Source organism: Thermobia domestica, chromosome 6 (assembly GCF_964235325.1).
Source record: "Thermobia domestica chromosome 6, izTheDome1.hap1.1, whole genome shotgun sequence".
Taxonomy (NCBI): domain Eukaryota; kingdom Metazoa; phylum Arthropoda; class Insecta; order Zygentoma; family Lepismatidae; genus Thermobia; species Thermobia domestica.
In genome coordinates this window covers 101,303,555-101,322,292 of record NC_137459.1, presented here as the reverse complement: position 1 = coordinate 101,322,292, position 18,738 = coordinate 101,303,555, and the positions used below count along the sequence as shown (strand labels likewise).

At 36.0% G+C, this 18,738-nt stretch overlaps 1 protein-coding gene across 1 annotated transcript in view; it reads left to right on the top strand.

Moving 5' to 3' along the window:
* The window catches only part of LOC145688131 (post-GPI attachment to proteins factor 6-like), an 89,724-nt gene that overhangs the window by 10,844 nt on the left and 60,142 nt on the right, over window positions 1–18,738 (top strand). The window contains exons 2-3 of the mRNA XM_081761918.1: window positions 6,274–6,451; window positions 13,161–13,374. Of these exons, the coding sequence (XP_081618044.1) occupies window positions 6,274–6,451; window positions 13,161–13,374 (392 nt within the window). The remainder of the gene's footprint in view (window positions 1–6,273; window positions 6,452–13,160; window positions 13,375–18,738) is intronic.

Here is an 18,738-nt window from a genome sequence, read left to right as displayed (position 1 = left end):
AACAATTTTTGGCTCGAACCCGAATACTTGCTCCGCCTGAACTCAAACCTAGTACCTCGTGACCGATGTCCTTGCCTCCTGAAGATTTCTTGATGACCGAGATCAACAGTCAACTAATTTTTAGTATTCAAATACAAACCGCCTATATTTTATGTTTATACAGATACACGGTGGTATAATAATAATTAGTTATAGTAATAGTAGTAGTATCATTGATAATTATATTGTCTATCTAGGATACTTGAAGAGAGTAGTACTTGGAATTACACAAAGAATTTAGCTCGGATTGACTCGGTGGAAACTCGATCCGAATTCGAGTCGAGTTGGGGGAAATTTTTCGAACCGAATTCTCGAGTCGAGCTCAAAGTTGTCTGCTTCGAGTCGAGTCGAGTTTTAAAGAAAACTCGCTCGAACTTGCTCGTGCCCATTCCTATTGTATGCATGACGGGCATATAGAATTCTTTCGAGGGAGATAGAACCATAAACATAATATTTAAAAAATACTTAGTTTCACGACTTTCTTCCTAGGTTGGCGAAGGGATGGTAGTTATCCAGCATTTCTTATCAGTACCTTATTTGAAGTATGTAAAACAGTAACAAGTGGACAACACAATATACTCACGTGTTCTTGTCTTCATTTTTAATTGCTGATTTCAATTGCAATTAACAATTACAAGTTTCAATTGTCAATTGCATTTAACAATTAAATTTTTTAATTGCACCCTTTGCGATTGACAATTAACAATTAAAAATTTCAATTGCCTGGTGACCAATTAACAATTAACAATTGACGAAAATTTAATTGCAAATTTTATGATTGAATTCAATTGCAACTGAAATTAATTGTCAATTACAAATTGAAATCAATTGCAATTGAAATCAATTGCAATTAATTTTCAGAGCAATTACTTTCAATTGATTGATCAATTGCAATTGATTTCAATTGATTTTGCCCAACACTGCTAGAAGAGTAGTAGCTGAGATAAAATAATTTCTTGGGATTTTGTTCCACATAAAAAGTGTATTATCACTATCTACTACTACTTTTTTATGTATTATTTATTTTTCACTATGGCGGTCAATATTGAAACCTGAATCGTAGACTTCATCACGTTCGTTTTGAATGGAACGACAAAGATCGAAGGAAGATTATGTTTGGGACGTTAAAGCCATATTAAATGTATATTTATCGCTCTCTTACCGTATTTGCACTATTATCAATATTGAAACTTGAAATGGCAGTATATTTGTGTCACTCCCAATTGTAATAGAGCATTAAAGTCTGACACAGAACCTGTCCATCTATTACACCAATTCTGTAATAAAAGAACTTGTTTCCACTATCTACTTGTACCCCTTTCCGCTGGTGTAGTTGGCTAGTGCATGCTGCACTATGTCCGAGTTCAATCCCCGGTAGGAAAGCATTGATGTTTGTACACATTACGGTGGTTCACATTCCACCATGAAGGTGTAGGTGTACATTTCGTAAACTATCGTTGCTGAACAGGGACGCTAAGCTCCAAACAATCAAACCTAAAGCTCACTAAACATTACTGTTTTTTTTTTTTTTTTTTTTTTTTTAATTTCTTTCTTTTCTTCAATATGTCGATTGGTGTTGAAACCACAAGTCGTTGATTTTTACCACTTCCGGTTTAAGCAGAGGAATAAAGATCGAGATGTAACTTTTTATTAGGACACTGAAGCGATATTTGACTGTTTTTGTACTATGGAGATCAGTACCAAAACCGGAAATGGTAGTACTTCTACTACTTCTGTTGCAATATGCTATGGCGATCATTGCTGAATTGTGAATCAATTGCAGCAAACCACTTCTCGTTATATATTATCATTTTTGCTATATATCAATCACCGTTAAGACAAGAAATTATTTACTTATACTGGGATAATGGAGGAGATGGAATCTATTCCTGAAACACTCAATCGATTCTAAGAATTCGCTTTTCGCTATGTTAAACCACTTTTCGCTCTGATACCTTTCACGTACAGATTGATATAGCCATCTTATAAGACTATGGCTACACGTGAACACAGTACAAGTAGGAAGGAAGAACAGAACAGGTGATTATTTTCGATACTTGGGTAGTATTATAAGTGTAAACATGAAGTGCGAATGTGAAATAAAGGCAAGGATAGGAATGGCGAAAGAAGCATTTAGGAGAAAGAGAAATCTATTTTGGAGCGGATTTTTTTTTCAATGCTGAAACATATTTCATTAAAAGTTTATATTAACAGTTTTTTTATATATAATAGTTTCCTTATTTATAAGGAAAAAGAAAAAAAAAAAACCTCCACACCTCTAACTTAAACATATCTTTACATTCGGCATTTTCTGAATAAAGAAAAGCAAATTTCATTATTAGAGAAACATTATCCCTTTCCTCCTTTGAAGCGAATTTTCGAAAACGCTGAAACACTTATTGCCTTCTTTTTAATGAAGAGTCTTGTTTCGGAGACGTTGAATGGCCTTCACGCTCCCCTAATGTATCACCAGGCGATTACTTTTCCTATGAGCTATTTGTAGGATATAATTTACTCTCACCGACATAATATAAAGGAATCTCGATGTTTATTATTAAGTCATTTACAACAATTCCTTGTAAAATTCATTCCACAGATTCAAATAACCAGGAAGGAGCGTTGGTCTATTTAAATTTTAAAAGGACGAGACTTTAAATACTCATAGATGCGTCGGACGCTTCTAGGCGTTACGTTTAAGGTGGTTGGTTGGCGACGAGTAGAACCAATTAGGGCTACCCTGAAGTGCTTGTGACAATCTGCGTATACGTCGAACCGGGATTTTTGTCATGCCACTTTTATTAAAATGCGTATCCTCAGGGGAAGGAAGGATTTCAAAATGTATACAAAATAGAGTATCTCACGAGCTCTCATGTTAGAGATTTGAAACTTGAAATATGAAGTATTTAAATAAGGGGACATGCCCAGCGTTTCAGAAAATTCCGCTTCTAATGCGGAGAGAGGAGGGTAATTTCTATAATATTTTTCTCAGTATATAGAAACGATGTCGACGTTCTCTCTTCATTATCATGGGAAAGTATTTGAACTATTGCTGATGAATTTTGGAAAGTAGTTAGCTAGATTTGGGCCGAGCAGGGTTTTTATACTTCCATTCAAATACGTATCCTAAGGGGAAGAAAGGAAGTTAAATTATACCTTTCAAATATTTGGCATAAATCTATTTTTCTCGTGCAAAGGTCAGATATTTCAGTTAGTCTTTCTGTATTGCTTTTTAGTTAAGGGTATACATTATACAGTTGTAATTTTTTTTTATAAAATACGTGTGTATGCTGGGGACCTTCCATACCAGTGATATAATTTATAATAACTTTTCGATTGTATTAAAAAGAATTTCCTAGACGAAACTTTCTTTCAGGTGACTGACAAGTATGCAAGTGAAAAAAATTATTTATACCAATGGAGCAAGCAGACCTTTTCCCCTCACAACTTTCCGCTTATTAGCATCATTATTTTGTGTATTTGTATGCATTTCCTTTACATTTTTTGTTTTTGTTTTCCAGTTTGCTTTTCTTTTTTCTTTTCTTTATTTTTGTTGATGCTATGGACTTCAATGCCTTCTCTACGCGACGTTGATGGATGGTTATTCTTCTTACTCGTTGTTATCATTTCAGATATTCCACAGAATAAGTGAATGATTTTGAAACAAATGTTACTCGTTGGTAAAAGCAAAAGAGTGCCTTACTTGGGATCGATTTTAGATCTATTGCTTTGAAAGCGAGAATACTAACCACTTGTCCACGACAAACATTGAAGCTGTTATTAGTAAATAATGACCAGGAAAATTTACAGAAGGTATTCAGTCACGTTCGTTTGTCGCTATAAGAGAATGACTACAGTCTTACAGATATCAACATAGCCATAGAAAGGGTCGTTACTTTCCAATGAAAGGTGATCGAAAAGGTAAAGAGTGAGGATTATCTTTCTACTACCATATTACCTTTAATCGGCCATATCTTTGGTAAACTCAGCAGAATACTTGCCAGACATGGTAGAAGAGTCATTCACAAACCTCCAGCCAAGATCAGATCGTTACTCGAGACAGTAAAGGATAGCCTGCCCTGCGCACTCCTGGAATATATCGTATCCTTTGTAAATGTGGTAGATCATACATAGGGGAAACTGAACGCACCACAGAACAAGAATGTAAAGAACACAACAGCTTCACATTAGACTTCAGCAAACCGAAAAGACAGGACCAGCGAAGCATAATTTAGAGCTGAGACATAGGATTAATTTCATAAATTCCACCATAGTAACCAAATGCAGCAATTCTTGGGACAGAATAATAAAGGAAGCCATAGCCGTGAAAGCAACAATCTCAATAAAGACAATAAATTTCAACAGTACTATCTGGTCGGTCATTTTCAGAAAAAAAAAAAAGTATTGAACAAAGATCCTTTTCGTAATCACAACAATGACCTATCAGTAGCCAACGTTTTCCTCAGCCAATCACAGGCCTCTGTTCATATCCCCGCCTCCACGTATCTCCGGTCTCTTTGTAACAATACCTGGAGATGAATGCAAGTCTGCATTCGAAACGTCTGATGTCAATATTTTCACGTGATTTGTAACCTGAGAGAACTTACTTTATTAACAGTCACAGTTGCTTTCGTAAGACAAGTAGCAGTTTCCCGTGTACATCACGTGAAGGAGTTTGATTTCTGTAGCGTGATATTTTCTCACTGTTGATACTGGAAGTGGTGGTATATTTTTACCACGCCTGGTTTTCGTAAAGAGATTAGAGTGGAGATGGAATGTATTCTTGGGACGCATAATTGATTGCAGAAGACAAATTTTTGCAATCTATTGCGGTTTTAATTCTATGGTTATCAGCGTTAAAACGTGAAGTAGTTGATTTTGCCACTTCCGGTTTGAATAGCTGGTAAAGAGAGAAGACGATATCTATTCTTAGAACGCGATAGACGATATCTATCCCGGTTCTTTCTCTATAGTGATCAACTTAAAAAACGGGAGTGGTGTATTTCTCCCACATCCGGTTTGAATACCAACTCCATGAACGAACTCACTTCGTAACTTATGACTCTCTACATTCTCACCAAATTTAGTTTAATCTATCAAGTAGTTCTTGAGTTTTTTTTTTTCTGACTGACACACGACAGGGTAAATATAAAGGGGTTTTGTTAAACTGAAATCGTTATAAAGAAAGGTCCAGTAATCTTGCTATCCATTACCGCACACTACACATTATCTTCGGATTGTTCCTGATATACTCCAGAAAATACCCGTGGCTTTTCTGACCCTCCAAAAAAGAATATCATTCCTATTAACAACACTTAACATGTAGCATGCTTTCATCAGAAAATGCCATCTCCTTTAAGAAATGTTCATTTTCATCAGTACGGGATAGTCGCATTTTTCGAAGTCCTGTGGATTCAATTCTTGTGTAGTTCAAATCTTGTAATGATAGGGTTTTATACATTTGCGTAACACTCTATGCACTGTATGTAGTCTTTGGTTATTGTTATTGGCGTTAACCCTGTCTCAGTGATTAACTTGGTTATCAGATGATTGCTGCCCGGTTGTTTTCTCAGTGTCTTCAGACCATGAACATCGTCTACTGCTTTTTCGTTTTCCTATTAAACCTGTTTCTGAGAACTGTTTCAGGTTTCGCTTAATTTGATATCAAATGGATATTCCATGTATGTGGTTCTGAACTTCCGTTGCACACTGGTTGGTAACTTCACCATAACTAGCCACAGTACTCATTTCACCTTTTCTTGCGGCGACAGATACACTTTTACATTTATACTAATGTGGCGCTTCAGTTGACCGAGCCCTAAAGTTATACAAACAAAATTTTAGTTATTCAACGTCCTAACAAGTACAAATCAAAACAACAAATAAAAAAAATATATATTTGTAATCTGGATAAGTATTTTGGGATACGCCGTATAATGTATATATAATAATTGAAATAGTATTAACAAGATGCATTGTGTTACTATCATATAATGATAAATGCTCCTATCTTACATCACTGTTATTTATTTATATTGCTCAGTCATGACCCATAATCTTTTGAATATAAATGTTCTGTCCCTTTTAATTCTGCCTTCACGTGTTCTAGAAAAAAAAAGTACATTATCTACATTTTTTGTCTAGAACGTGTAAAAATCAAACCTGATTTAGACTAAAACACACATTTTCCTAAATTAACGTTTAATGTTTGACAATAGACATATCTTGCACTTTTAGGAGTATGCGGCGTTGGTGTGCTGCCTGAAGCTAGTCAAGAGGGAATGCTCCATCCATACAGAAGTTATGCAGATATCACATTATTCCATTACAATGTCCCTGTCGATGTTAGCCGGGCAACTTGGGAATTCGCTGCTTTCATGGATAATCCAAATTGTCCTGTCAGAGAGGTTCACATGTAAGTTGAAAAGTATGCTTATGCTAAATGATCAATGAATGAGGTTCGTCATAAAAGTAGTTTACTATCCGTGATATTTTGCCATTAGGCATGTTACACATAGACTATATCGTGACAATAAGTGACAATATGCATATTCATATATATATATATATATATATATATATATATATATATATATATATATATATATATATAACAGTGAGACGCTGCTTGAAAGTAGTTTGCGTATACTTGAGTAATCCTAATTTTATTCCAATTGTGATTTTTTTTTTTTAATCTAGTCAGAATTTCTTTTTAAAGCTGAAGCATTTCATTGGAGTTAAGATGTGTATCTTTGTCATTTTCCATTTTACCTACGTCGAGTGAATAAAGCATAATATGTATGGCTTTATTTTCGTCTAAAGTACTAGACGTAAGAATGCATTGCCAGAAATAATTTATTTAACTTAACAAAAAATTCTGTCTTCTAAATGTATTCAGACTATCCAGAAGTGCGTTGGAATTTTTAAGATCTTATTTTTATGATAGATGCATATCTTTTGATAGTATTAGCAACATAGCAATAAATTCTGTAGCAGGATACTATAACTTGTATAACATTTAATAAGTTATATGAACAGGAGGAGCTAAGAAAAATGTAGTTGAAGCATAAATATTGTCATTTTAATGCATCGAAGCTATATTAATGCTGTTTAGTTCTAGTTCTTCATACAACAAGGCAGTTTGTATGAATATAATTAGTTTTATTTTGTAATATCAGTTAATTAATTGAGTTTGGACTGAAATACATTACAAGAAAGGGAGAGGATAACCACGAAGAAACACTAGATAGTAGTGCTTCTGTCTTCAGCAACGTAAAATGAAAGGATATTCAACATCCTGTACTCACGTGTAGAGTTTAAGCTTTATAGTATTGTAGCGGAATATTGCATTATGTATTTCTATTGAACAGTGCTCTTTAAGCATTTTTATATTTGTTACATTGGGTCAGTGTGTGTAGCTAAAGAAACGAAAATTATTTTAATTAATTTTACAGGTGCCTTATGATAGAAATGAATATGTTACTGTTTGAAACTTTATAGTGAATGATGATTTTTTAATTCTTTGGAACTATCTGCTTGTCTCCCATAGATAGTTGCAGAGACCACTTAATGTTATTCTGTATCTGAGTGCGTGAGATCTTTAAAACAGTAAGAGAAATGTAAGACTTACTCAGTGCTTCCTTTGGTTGATAACCATAGGCACAGCCTCTCCCGTAAGGAAGCTTTAAAATGGAAGCCTAGGAAGACTGATTTTTAAAATGCTACTCGGAAAGATTGCTTTCGTTCCTTTCCGTGTCTTAGTTTTAAGAAAGTAAGAAGTTCCTGGGAAGAATAACATTTTTCCGAAATATTTCACAGATGTACGTAAACTTTTTCTGGTTTAAGAATAATTTTTAATCCAAGTTCCGTTTCACTAGAATTACGTAGAGCTTGACACAGTTGTTCATAAACAACTTTTCATATCAACACCGAATTAAACTTTTTTTCACAAAAATGATAGATTCACTCCAATTCATGTAAATCATTAGACATAAATCTTTAGTGCATCGCCATCCTACTGAAATTTGTTTTCCCAGAGATGTCCCTAAACTAGTTCTGTCAACGTTGTGACCAGATTAAATCGTTTTTTTCTTATCAAAATCTGAAGATTTCTCTCGTTTGATTGAATTGTTACTTAAAATTCTTAGCCTCCAAAATAAATTTTCCAGAAGTCACCTCTCAATTATTTTTCTGAGTATTGGCACTTAGCCAAATCTCCTTTTCATATGAGATATTCATTAACTATATATAAAAAATGCAAGTATAGATTTCATGTCATGTATTCTGTTTCAAAAGAAATGTGTAATAATGGAAAACCTTTTAATTCGTCTACCCACTGTTTTGAGTGCAATAAAGTCCACCATATCTATAGTCTAGGGTATAGATATTTTTGTAAGAAAGTTCAACGTCTAGGCCGAATAATTCCTAAAATTTGATGAACAGTGAGAAAACGTATTCTCCTTTCCACCCTCTTAATGTGTTGAATTTTACAAAACTCCGTCTCGGAGTGTGAGATGACATTTTTACAAAATTTTAGTTTCCTGCAGCCAGCGGTTTCGAAGATCAAATGTAAGGCGAGAAAAAATTCAACCCCTTTCCCTTCCCGGTGGAGAGTCTGATTTTGGAGAATCTCATCTTATCCACAAACTATGGTTAAGGCATATTTGTACAAACTTTCAATTCCCTATGTCTAGTGGTTTCAAAGTTGGATAAAAGGTGAAAAAAGTTCAAACACCTTCCCCTCTCCTGAGGGGTTGCATCTTACTAAAGTGTGTTTTATACACAGCCTAGGAGAAAAGTGTGTGTTAAATACAGGATTCATTGAGAAAATTGGAACAAAATTTCAATTTCCTACATCCGAACGTTTTGGAAATCTGATGAAAGGTGAAAGTAGGTTCCATTTCCCTTTCTCTAGTGGTTGCATTTCGCAGTATCTCGTCCAAAGCCTAGGTTTTATGTACAGCATTGAGACACAATTTCAAGTACCTACACCCAAAAGTTTCGGAGGAACGTCGAAATAAGTTCAAACTTCATTTTCACACTCTTAGGGGTCGCATTTTGCGAAACTCGTTTGATTGTAAGCCTAGAAACTCAACGTCAACATTTGTGCAAAATTTCGGTTTCCTACTCCCAACAGTTTTGGAGATTTGGTGAATGACGAAAAAATATTCAATCCCTCTTTCCTCCCATAGTATCTCTTTCCAGCATCAACGCTATATGAGACGTGTACTATTAGCTGTACATGGGATAGGAACCACATAAACTTCTACTGGGAACATACTGTCATACCCTTTATTAGATTAATAATTTGTCACTCTTTTACGTCAATTCGTATTGCAGTTCAGTTATATGCTTGATGTAATGGAGAAACGAAAAGGGATGTTCTAGTTCGTGTGGATTCCTTATTCTACTAGAGAAATGTTGAGACATGTTGTAAATAGATTGGCACATCTTTACTGTGACAAATAAATATGTAAGATGAATCATGAATATTGAGTCATCTAAATTTAAAAAAGAAAATCAAACAAACAATCAAAAGGAATGGTAGATAGAATGCAATGTAAAACAGTAAATGATTTCTAGGGAATACATATTGTAGACTGGAACATGTCTAAGCATGAACAAAAATATTGGGCACAATGGAGAGAAAGAAAGAAAGGAAAATATAAATAAATAAAATATTTGAAATATTATATAAGGTTAGTTTAGAGTTATTGCTCTTGGTTTCCATCTTAAAGGAGCATAATTGTGTAACAAAATTATCAAACGTTAATGTTCTAAGAATTCTGTGGTTAGTACAATGCAGTTTTGTGTGGTAAATTCATCTTCTGCCTGGTTGATATTTATGTCTGTGTATCAACAGGAAAAAAGAACGTGAATTGGTTACCAGTTCGTAAGTAGTTTGTCTATTGATAAATTGTATTTCATCATTATTGGTGTTAAATATTAAGTAGTAACTTTATAAACATGCGGTTTGAAAAACTTTGGCTTTGCTTCAGACCGTCATATATTTTAAATCCATATTTTCATACTATTGAGCTATAGAATTGTTTTAATATAAAATGCAGGAAATCTTTGATGTAACCCGTGCTCTATTAATTTCGATGTTTCATATGCTTACTAGTCTGGAGAGATAGTACTTTGTCCAGGCGAAAATACTGGTCGATATTGGATCCTATAAATCGTTCAAAGCATTATCATGTAGAAACCCTAGACGACACTGAGGAAGGGTTGAGAGGAAAGGGAAGGTGGTATTCTTTTACTGATTATGGACGCATTATTTATCCATTTACCCATAATTTTGTGACGTAACGTCACTAAATCAGGAGTCAAGTATAGAAAATGAAAGAAGAATATATCCCAGAGGTGAATACGACGACACACTTTCCTCCTAAAGCGAGTTATTTTTACGTCGGATACAGATGTGCAAATGCAAGAGAAGAAAAACAGACTTTAGACCTCGTTTGCATACGATTGTCTTCAAATACCTTGCCCTTTTTTGTTCGTATCTCCATTTGGTTATCCCTGTGTCAGAGATACGATAGATATAGCTATAGAGAACGCAATTTAAGTACGTATTGGCACAAGCGTTGCTGAAAATTCGTGAGTGATGCTGAGAACTTGCGGTAAGTACTACGTATACTCATCATGGTTGAAAGACATGGACGCTTTCCAGATGAAAATCACGTATTAGAAATGAAGCTTAAAATGTTTAATTTTGTATCAGTGTATTTTGAGATATAACTTTAGTTAGTGTTTTCAGCCATTTGATTATGAGATAACGATTGCCCTCTAAATGACTGAACGTACGCAAAACACAAAGATTCCATTTCATTTGTAAAGCATTATTTCAAAATCCTTAAATATTGTGTGAAAACTTGTTGAACATAACTGTAGAAAGCTGTTGAACAATACTGTGTCTTTTATATATATATATATATATATATATATATATATATATATATATATTTCAATGCTTGTACTCCTATATCCCTCTACCTTGCAATGGCAATATTTGTACTTCTCTGCAAAGCACAACGACCTCAGTTCCAGAAAACTACTTCATACGTACCGTTCTATACTTTCCTTTCTCCTTCTAAATACCGAAACATAAAAGATGGCCTTAGTTGTGTATTGGTTAGCACATCAGTACACGTCAGCCAACCATGAACATACTATATGTAAATTCTACCATGACAACTCACATTGTCGTCAGTTCTTAACCTGTGCGCGTTTAACCTTTGGAAATAATAGAACATGAAAATCCAAGTCTGTTAATATAATAATAACTCAGCATATTACTCTGTCTCTCTCACGTGTCATTTGTTATGTCCTTCACTCTTAAGTTTTGAAATACCTACAATACTACAGAATTAGCCAATTTGTGAAACATGATACTAGTATTTTGTCTTCCTTATTCCTACCAATGCCTCAATGTGTGTCTTATTACAGTATCGATGGAACAGGGGATGGGAAAGCAAGATGTCTGTAAAATATGTGTACATCTTGTATTTGCTTGGTATAGGTTAGAAAAATCAGTAAAAACCGTAGCTAGATTTCAAACCTCCGGACCTACATGCTATACAAGTTTTAATACTTGTTTTGTCTGTATTTCACATTATCTCACACATAATTTCTACAGCACTTCACGAAGTGTTTGTTGGTCGTTTAGTTCGTAAGTTTTGTTGAAATATACTGTGGAATAACTTTTGATAAGAATGTAGCGTTTTACACGTATAGAGATAATGACTTGAAATAAAGGAATAACAAAAGATGAGATAACCAAATACTTGGATGAGGGGGGGCGCGGTGGCTCAGTGGTAGAGCGTTCACCTCTGGTGCTTGGGGTCCCGGGTTCGATCCCAGCCCCCGCCAAGTGAACTTTGTGGTGGACAAACACCGTGCTCGTGGGTTTTCTCGGGGTTCTCCCGTTTCCTCCCACTTTCTTCATTCCACCATTTCACTCATCTCTCATAATCACCGTCTCCTTTAGCCTAACCGGCATAACCGTGGGACGTAAAACTCAAAGATTTCATTTCATTTCATTTCCAAATACTTGGATGGTACGACTGTTTCGTTACTTAAAATACTCTGAATGAAGTTACACATAATGGTTTCAAACTTCCATCGGCTAGGTAAATTGATACCTAGAACGGAAGCTTTTTACATTTATTTATTTAAATTTATATTAAAACTATGCAGTTTTGTTTACCATTATGTTCCCCACTTTTGTCCTGTATACGCCAAGTTCGTACGATGGTAGGCAAAAAATAATTTTCAACAGCATTTTAGCTCTGCGATCTAAAGGTGTCAAGAGGTAAGTTTCATTCATTTATGATAATTTGTATATATTTTCCTTGATGTAGTAAACCGTAAAGTTTTTACTCGATTGTTCTCTTATGTTTTGTTCGAAGCACAATGTATTGCTCTAAATACTCTTAAGGATGATAATACTGTACTAGTTTCAAATTAAATTCACCGAAAGTAGATGGAAAAAATAAATGATTATAGTGCATCTCATTATAGTGATTTGTAACACTTCTTATCAACTATTGTTATAAGATATTTTTTTAATCCTGACCCACAGAAGACATTCATCAGAGTTCTTAGAAAAGGTTAAATATACATCTTAAACATTGATTAGTGTAGTTTGTATATTGACTACAAGTAGATGATACTGTAAAGAAAAGAACAAACATTATCAGTTAAAAGCGTCTTTACATCCATTTCAATTGTTTAAAAAGTCTACAGATTCAGTACATTTTAATATTAAAATCATAAAATTTACAGTTTTAGTGACAATGTTGTAAAAAGTTGGAGACATATGTCAAGACTATTTTGTTCCCCAAGTTTCTGTCTGTGCTCACACATAGTGAGCGAGAGTGAATCTCTGTACTATTATATATAGATTGGTTACAACATTAGAAGTCGTATTTAAGAATTTCTTAAAAATTCAAGAACGAAAATTTTCCTATCAGCTCATTCACGTTTTTCTAGGTTACATAATCGTCGTTGCATTCCAAACCTCATTCAAGGTAAAGTCATGAACTTTCTATTTGTTAAGTCGAAAAGGACACATTTGTGTGCATGTTTTCTGTTTCTAATTATACATTTATAAATTTCAGCTGTATACAACATGGTAGTTATCCTGTGATGAACCCAGACAATGCGAGCTACCCACCAACTTTATTTCTTGGTAGAACTTCATTATACTTTATTACTACTAAGTCAGCATATCAGCCACACGATGCTACAGTGTTTCCAGTATATAATCCCCTGCCTGGGAATTGGTTTGCTGCTGCATACATACCCAACTGGGACCAACACGTACAGCAGGAGGTTAGTATCAACTTGCATTTATGCAAGTTTATGATTGTAATAATCGAGGAACAAAATCGCTGTGGGAACAAATGATAGAAGCTATTGTGACTTACCACTTAGTAATCCACGTCATATTAATTATGGAAATATAATGGAGACTATGTTTTAATTCAACACTCACTAGTTTCTTTTTGTTAAAACTGTTACGTAGATGTGTACAGAAAGTTAAATAATGAATTACGGAGAGAAACAGACAGAGCGAGGGAAGAGTTTTACAAAAGAAAATACGAGGACATAAGAGAATTAGAAAGAGTTGGGAAATATGAAAAAATGTATAAGGAGGTGAAATCTATTTAATTTCGGAGGAAACAAGGCAATATTACAATGGCAGTAGAAAATAAGAATGGGAAGGTAGTCGGCGAGAGAAATGAGGCCATAGGAAGGTGGAAAGAATATATTGAAGACTTATATGAGAGTAGGGATAGACCGTGTGGCCTAAATGTTGAAGTAGAAAATGAAGTAAGACAGGATGATAAAGGATTTAGTATTCTTCGGGATGAGTTTGAAAAGGCATGGAAAGGCAACCGGGATAGATAATATACCAATCGAATTCATTAAAAACTATGGGGCACAAGGGAAAGAAAGAATTGTTCCGACTATGCAATGAAATATATGAAACAGGAGAATGGCCAAGAGACTTTCTGAAAACGATCATGATACCGATGGCTAAGAAATCGAACCCAAAGAGATGTGAGGATTATAGAACTATTAGTCTCATATCTCATGCAACTAAAATTTTGCTCCGAATACTGAACAGAAGGTTATATGGAAGAAGCAAATGAAGAAGTTGAGGAGGAGCAGTTCGGGTTCACAAGAGGTAAGGGCACAAGAGATGCTATTGAATTATTAAGGGCAATCGGTGAAAGATTTATAGAAAAAGGGAAAAAAGTGTATGTTGTATTTATTGATGTAGAAAAGGCTTTTGACCGCGTGAATTGGGAATTGTTGGGAGTTCAAAGGAAAATTGGGTTGAAATGGAAAGATCGAAGACTCATAAGAAACTTATATATGAACCAACAAGTAAGTGTTTTGGTAGGGGAAGAACTGACGGAGGAGAGTGCAATTAAAAAGGGAGTTCGACAAGGGTGCTGTCTCTCGCCAACACTATTTAATATCTATCTAGAAGAAATAGTGAAAAAGAGCCTACATGTTGAAGACGGCATTTCAGTAGGAGGTAGAATGATTAGATATATAAGATTTGCAGACAAATATGGCACTTGTTGCAGAATTTGAACAGAAAATCAATAAGATGTTAGAAAACCTGAGGAAGGGCTTTGAAGAATATGGGATGAAAATAAATGTTAGAGAAACAAAAGACATGGTGATTGGAACGAAATGGTCTGTGTCAAATATAAAAGTGGGAGGGGAGAAAATAGAACAAGTGAATAGTTTTCGATATCTGGATAGTATTCTTAGATATGACATGAAGTGCGAACGTGAAATAAAACCAAGGATAGGAATGGCGAAAGTAGCCTTTAGGAATAAGAAAAGTCAGCTTTGTGGGACCTGGAATAGAGTTGAGAAAAAGACACATAAAATGCTTCGTGTGGAGTGTTGTGTTGTATGGGGCGGAAACGTGGACATTACGTAAAAGTGATGAAAAACGACTCGAATCCTTCGAAATGTGGATGTGGAAAAGAATGGAAAGAATTAGTTGGGTCGAGCGGAAAACGAATGAGAGGGTGTTAGAAATGGTGGGGGAGAAAAGAACATTTCTAGATATTGTTAAGAAGAGGAAAAGAAACTGGTTGGGACATTGCCTAAAAAGAAATTGTATCATGAGGGACGTCTTAGAAGTATGGTGATAGGAAAGAGAGGGAGGGGACGAAGGAGACTGCAATTAATGGATGTTATAAAAACAGAAAGATCATACGTGAAGACGAAGAGGTTAGCGGAGGACCGTGGAGCATGGAAGCTTCTCAGCTGCTGCAAGTAACCTGCCAGTAAGGGCAGAATACCTATGGTGATGATATGTGTACAGGCTATGAAAGAAGTTACCCTGAAAAATTAGTTTTATAGAAATCAAAGCGAATGCTGTCGGTGGTAGAACGCAAGAACGTATATTTAAATTAGATCCTGCTGGTTACTAGGAACTTAATAGAGCCAGCAGCGAACTAATTTACCCCTGTGTTGATAAATCAGTTTGATCTTCAGTAAAGGTGACAATTTTTTTTTTTTTAATACCTATTTGGTCAATATTACGACATGCTGTGAGTATTGTGAAGTTGAAGGAAAAGTCATTGCGTACTGATCCTTAATTACTGTTGTGCAGCAAATTAAGTTTACGTTCTGGAATCATAAAACTTAGTTCTCAATTGCCACAATATATGAGGAAAAATCATGAAGAGGTTGCAGACTGCTGTGGAAAACACGAAATAGGATTGAGTGTTCTTAAATTTTCCTCAACAGGTGGCAACACCATTCTACTTCGTGTTGAAGCTTCGAGTAACATCTCTTAGCATTGAGGACTTGACAGAACAGTGTGAGAATTGCTACCATCCTGAAAGAATTGCACAGAGGGCTGTAATGCGTTTTCTGGGGAGGGGGGGGGGGTGAAAGATCTTCCTGCCAAGAAAGTATATTATAAACTACTACCAGTATATGGAAAGAAGTGTTTATCGTGCCAAGCAGTGCACAACTAGGTCGTGAAATTCACCGGAGATGTGTGAATTGTGGTGACAAACAACGACCTGGACGCCCAGCAGAGATAGCAATAGACTAAATACTCCTACGGTTGGGGGATTGAGAGAGAACAAACTTTACACGTTAATTGGTTCTTTATTGGAGACTTTGGAAAACAGTAGCAAAGATTTCATTGTATTTGTGCATGTTTCACAGCAGTGCAGCAGTTGAATGAGATTTCTTTATAAATCGAGAGTGCTTAGTTGAAAACCCATAAGATCCTCTGATTACATAGAGAAATATGTACAGAGCAGTAATATAATTAGAATGTATTCCAAAGGTATTAGAATACATCGCTGAGTTCGTGATTCAAACTGTGAGAAACTCATCCTCAAGAAGGAAAGAAGATATAAAGAACAGTAAAAAAAAAAAAAAAAGTTGGATACCGAGGAACAAAAACTCTTACCTGTATGTTAGAAGTATTGGCCCTGGCTGTTGAGGCACTTGTTCCACTGCGACACAAGGTGGTGAATGGCTGTCTCGTAGATTTCCCTGGGCTGCGTTGCAGACCAGTTCCGAATGTACTGCTGGACATCGTCGTCCGAGGTGAATCGTTTGCTCCCCAGAGCCTTCTTAAGGCGACCAAAAATGGCTTAATCGCAGGTGTGAGAGAGGTCTGGACTGCATGGAAGGTGACCGAGACCCTCCCACTTACATTTCTGCACGACTGCCCTGACTGTGTTGGCCGTATGAGGTCGGGCATTGTCATGGAAGAAAATGACCCCACGGGTGAGCTTGCCTGATCGTTTCGATTTGATCGCTTGGCGAAGATTGGTCAGTGTTTGTGCGTAACGCTGGGCATTCACTGTTGTCCCGTGCTGCAGGAAGTCTATCAGAAGGGTCTGTCTTGGTCAAAGAAGAACGTCAGCATAATTTTCCTGCACTTGTGTGAATGACCTTGGAATTTTTGTGTGGTGACTGGATGCTTCCACTGAAGACTGTCGTTTCGATTCTGGTTCGAAGTGATGACACCAAGATTCATCTCCAGTCACCACTAGTGCCAGGAACTCATTCCCTCCCCTGGCATAGTGCTGCAGATGATCAAGACAGTGAGCCATTCAATATGCTTCCTGTTGTGGTTGAAGATTGTAGGGCACCCATTGCGCGCACACTTTGCGCCAGTTCAGTCTTTCCGCCATGATGGTGTGCACATTTCCGACGCTCAAGTTCACCTCGGCGGCTACAGCTTTCACTGTAACTCTGCGGTCCTGGCTAACGAGTGCATCAATCAACTAGAAGATGCCATCGGTAATACGGTGTGGTGTTCCAGACCGTGCATCATCGGCTAACGACACCCGTCCTTCCTTGAAGCGCTTGTGCCTCTCCTTGAATCTTGTAAGTGACATGCAGTGTTCACCGTATACTTGTGACATTCTTCGATGAATGTCCGTTACCCCTACTCCTTCTGCCGTCAGTAAACGAGCAACACCTCTTTGCTCTTCCTTTGACGCCTCCACTTCACTGTTGCACTGCTCACAATACGACTGACCGCGCTGGACAATTAGTGTCTGCTTCTGCTGGCTTTATAAATCACGTGGATTTCACACGTGACCCTCTAGCGGCGGGCTATGAACTTCCACACTCTTGTCGGAACGCCTACTTGTTACACACGCAACAATGTTACCATTCTATCACCGGTGTGCAGATTACAGCCTTCGGCTCATTTCTTTTTGAACGCTCCTTATATTAAGAAAACATTTTAGGAAATTGAATATACTGGTTGCTAGAAGGAAGTAGCTCAACTGCTGTAATATTTGCAAGAGAAGAGGAAGCGTATGTATGTAAACTTTTGTTTCCCACTGTAACTCAGCCGCACCGCATGTACGGTCAAACCAGGGACACTGCTTAAAAATGTGTTTTAAAAAAAGCAAGGGAGATTCACGTTACTACGAACGCAAATAAACAAACTAAATTTAGCTACACACTATTACCAATACTGAATAATAAATTGCATCCATTAGCTCGCAGGTATTAAATGAATGCAAGAGCAATGCTTTCTTAATATATAAGTGATAATGGATAGGCGACATGAACTTCCAATCATTTGCAATATCTCAAATATGACAAAATTAATACCTATAAGAGTATCATCAATAAAATGTTAGTGCTGCTTTTGAGTAATATAGTACTTTGAAGAGAAAAGGTACGTAGGATGCTTCAAAAACTCGATTTCTTTCTTTGATGTTGTTTGTTGAAGTTTAGCGTCTCTTTCCAGTACTAATGCCATATGAAATGTAAATTACAGTTTAAAGTGGAATTCAGATCACCGTAATGCGTCCAAATCACAGTGCTAGATTTAAGTGCGTATATATTTTTATTGTTGCCTATTTGGCTGTCTTACTTTCATATTTTTAGTGCCTAAACATGAAGTTTCTAATAATAAGGTTGAAAAAAAGTTAACCCACTTCAATATATATATATATATATATATATATATATCAAGTGGATGTAGCTTATAAAGCAGTGCAATGTCACAAAAACTTAGCGAAAGAAATTCAGATTTGATTGGTCTGCTGGTCTTGTATCAAGTTCTTTTTTGCCCAACGATGGTACATTTGTCCATATCAAAGACAATTATCCACGTTCAATTTCACACTTAGTGAAATGGACCAGGAGGCTGTTGTCTTTCAGTTATGGGCT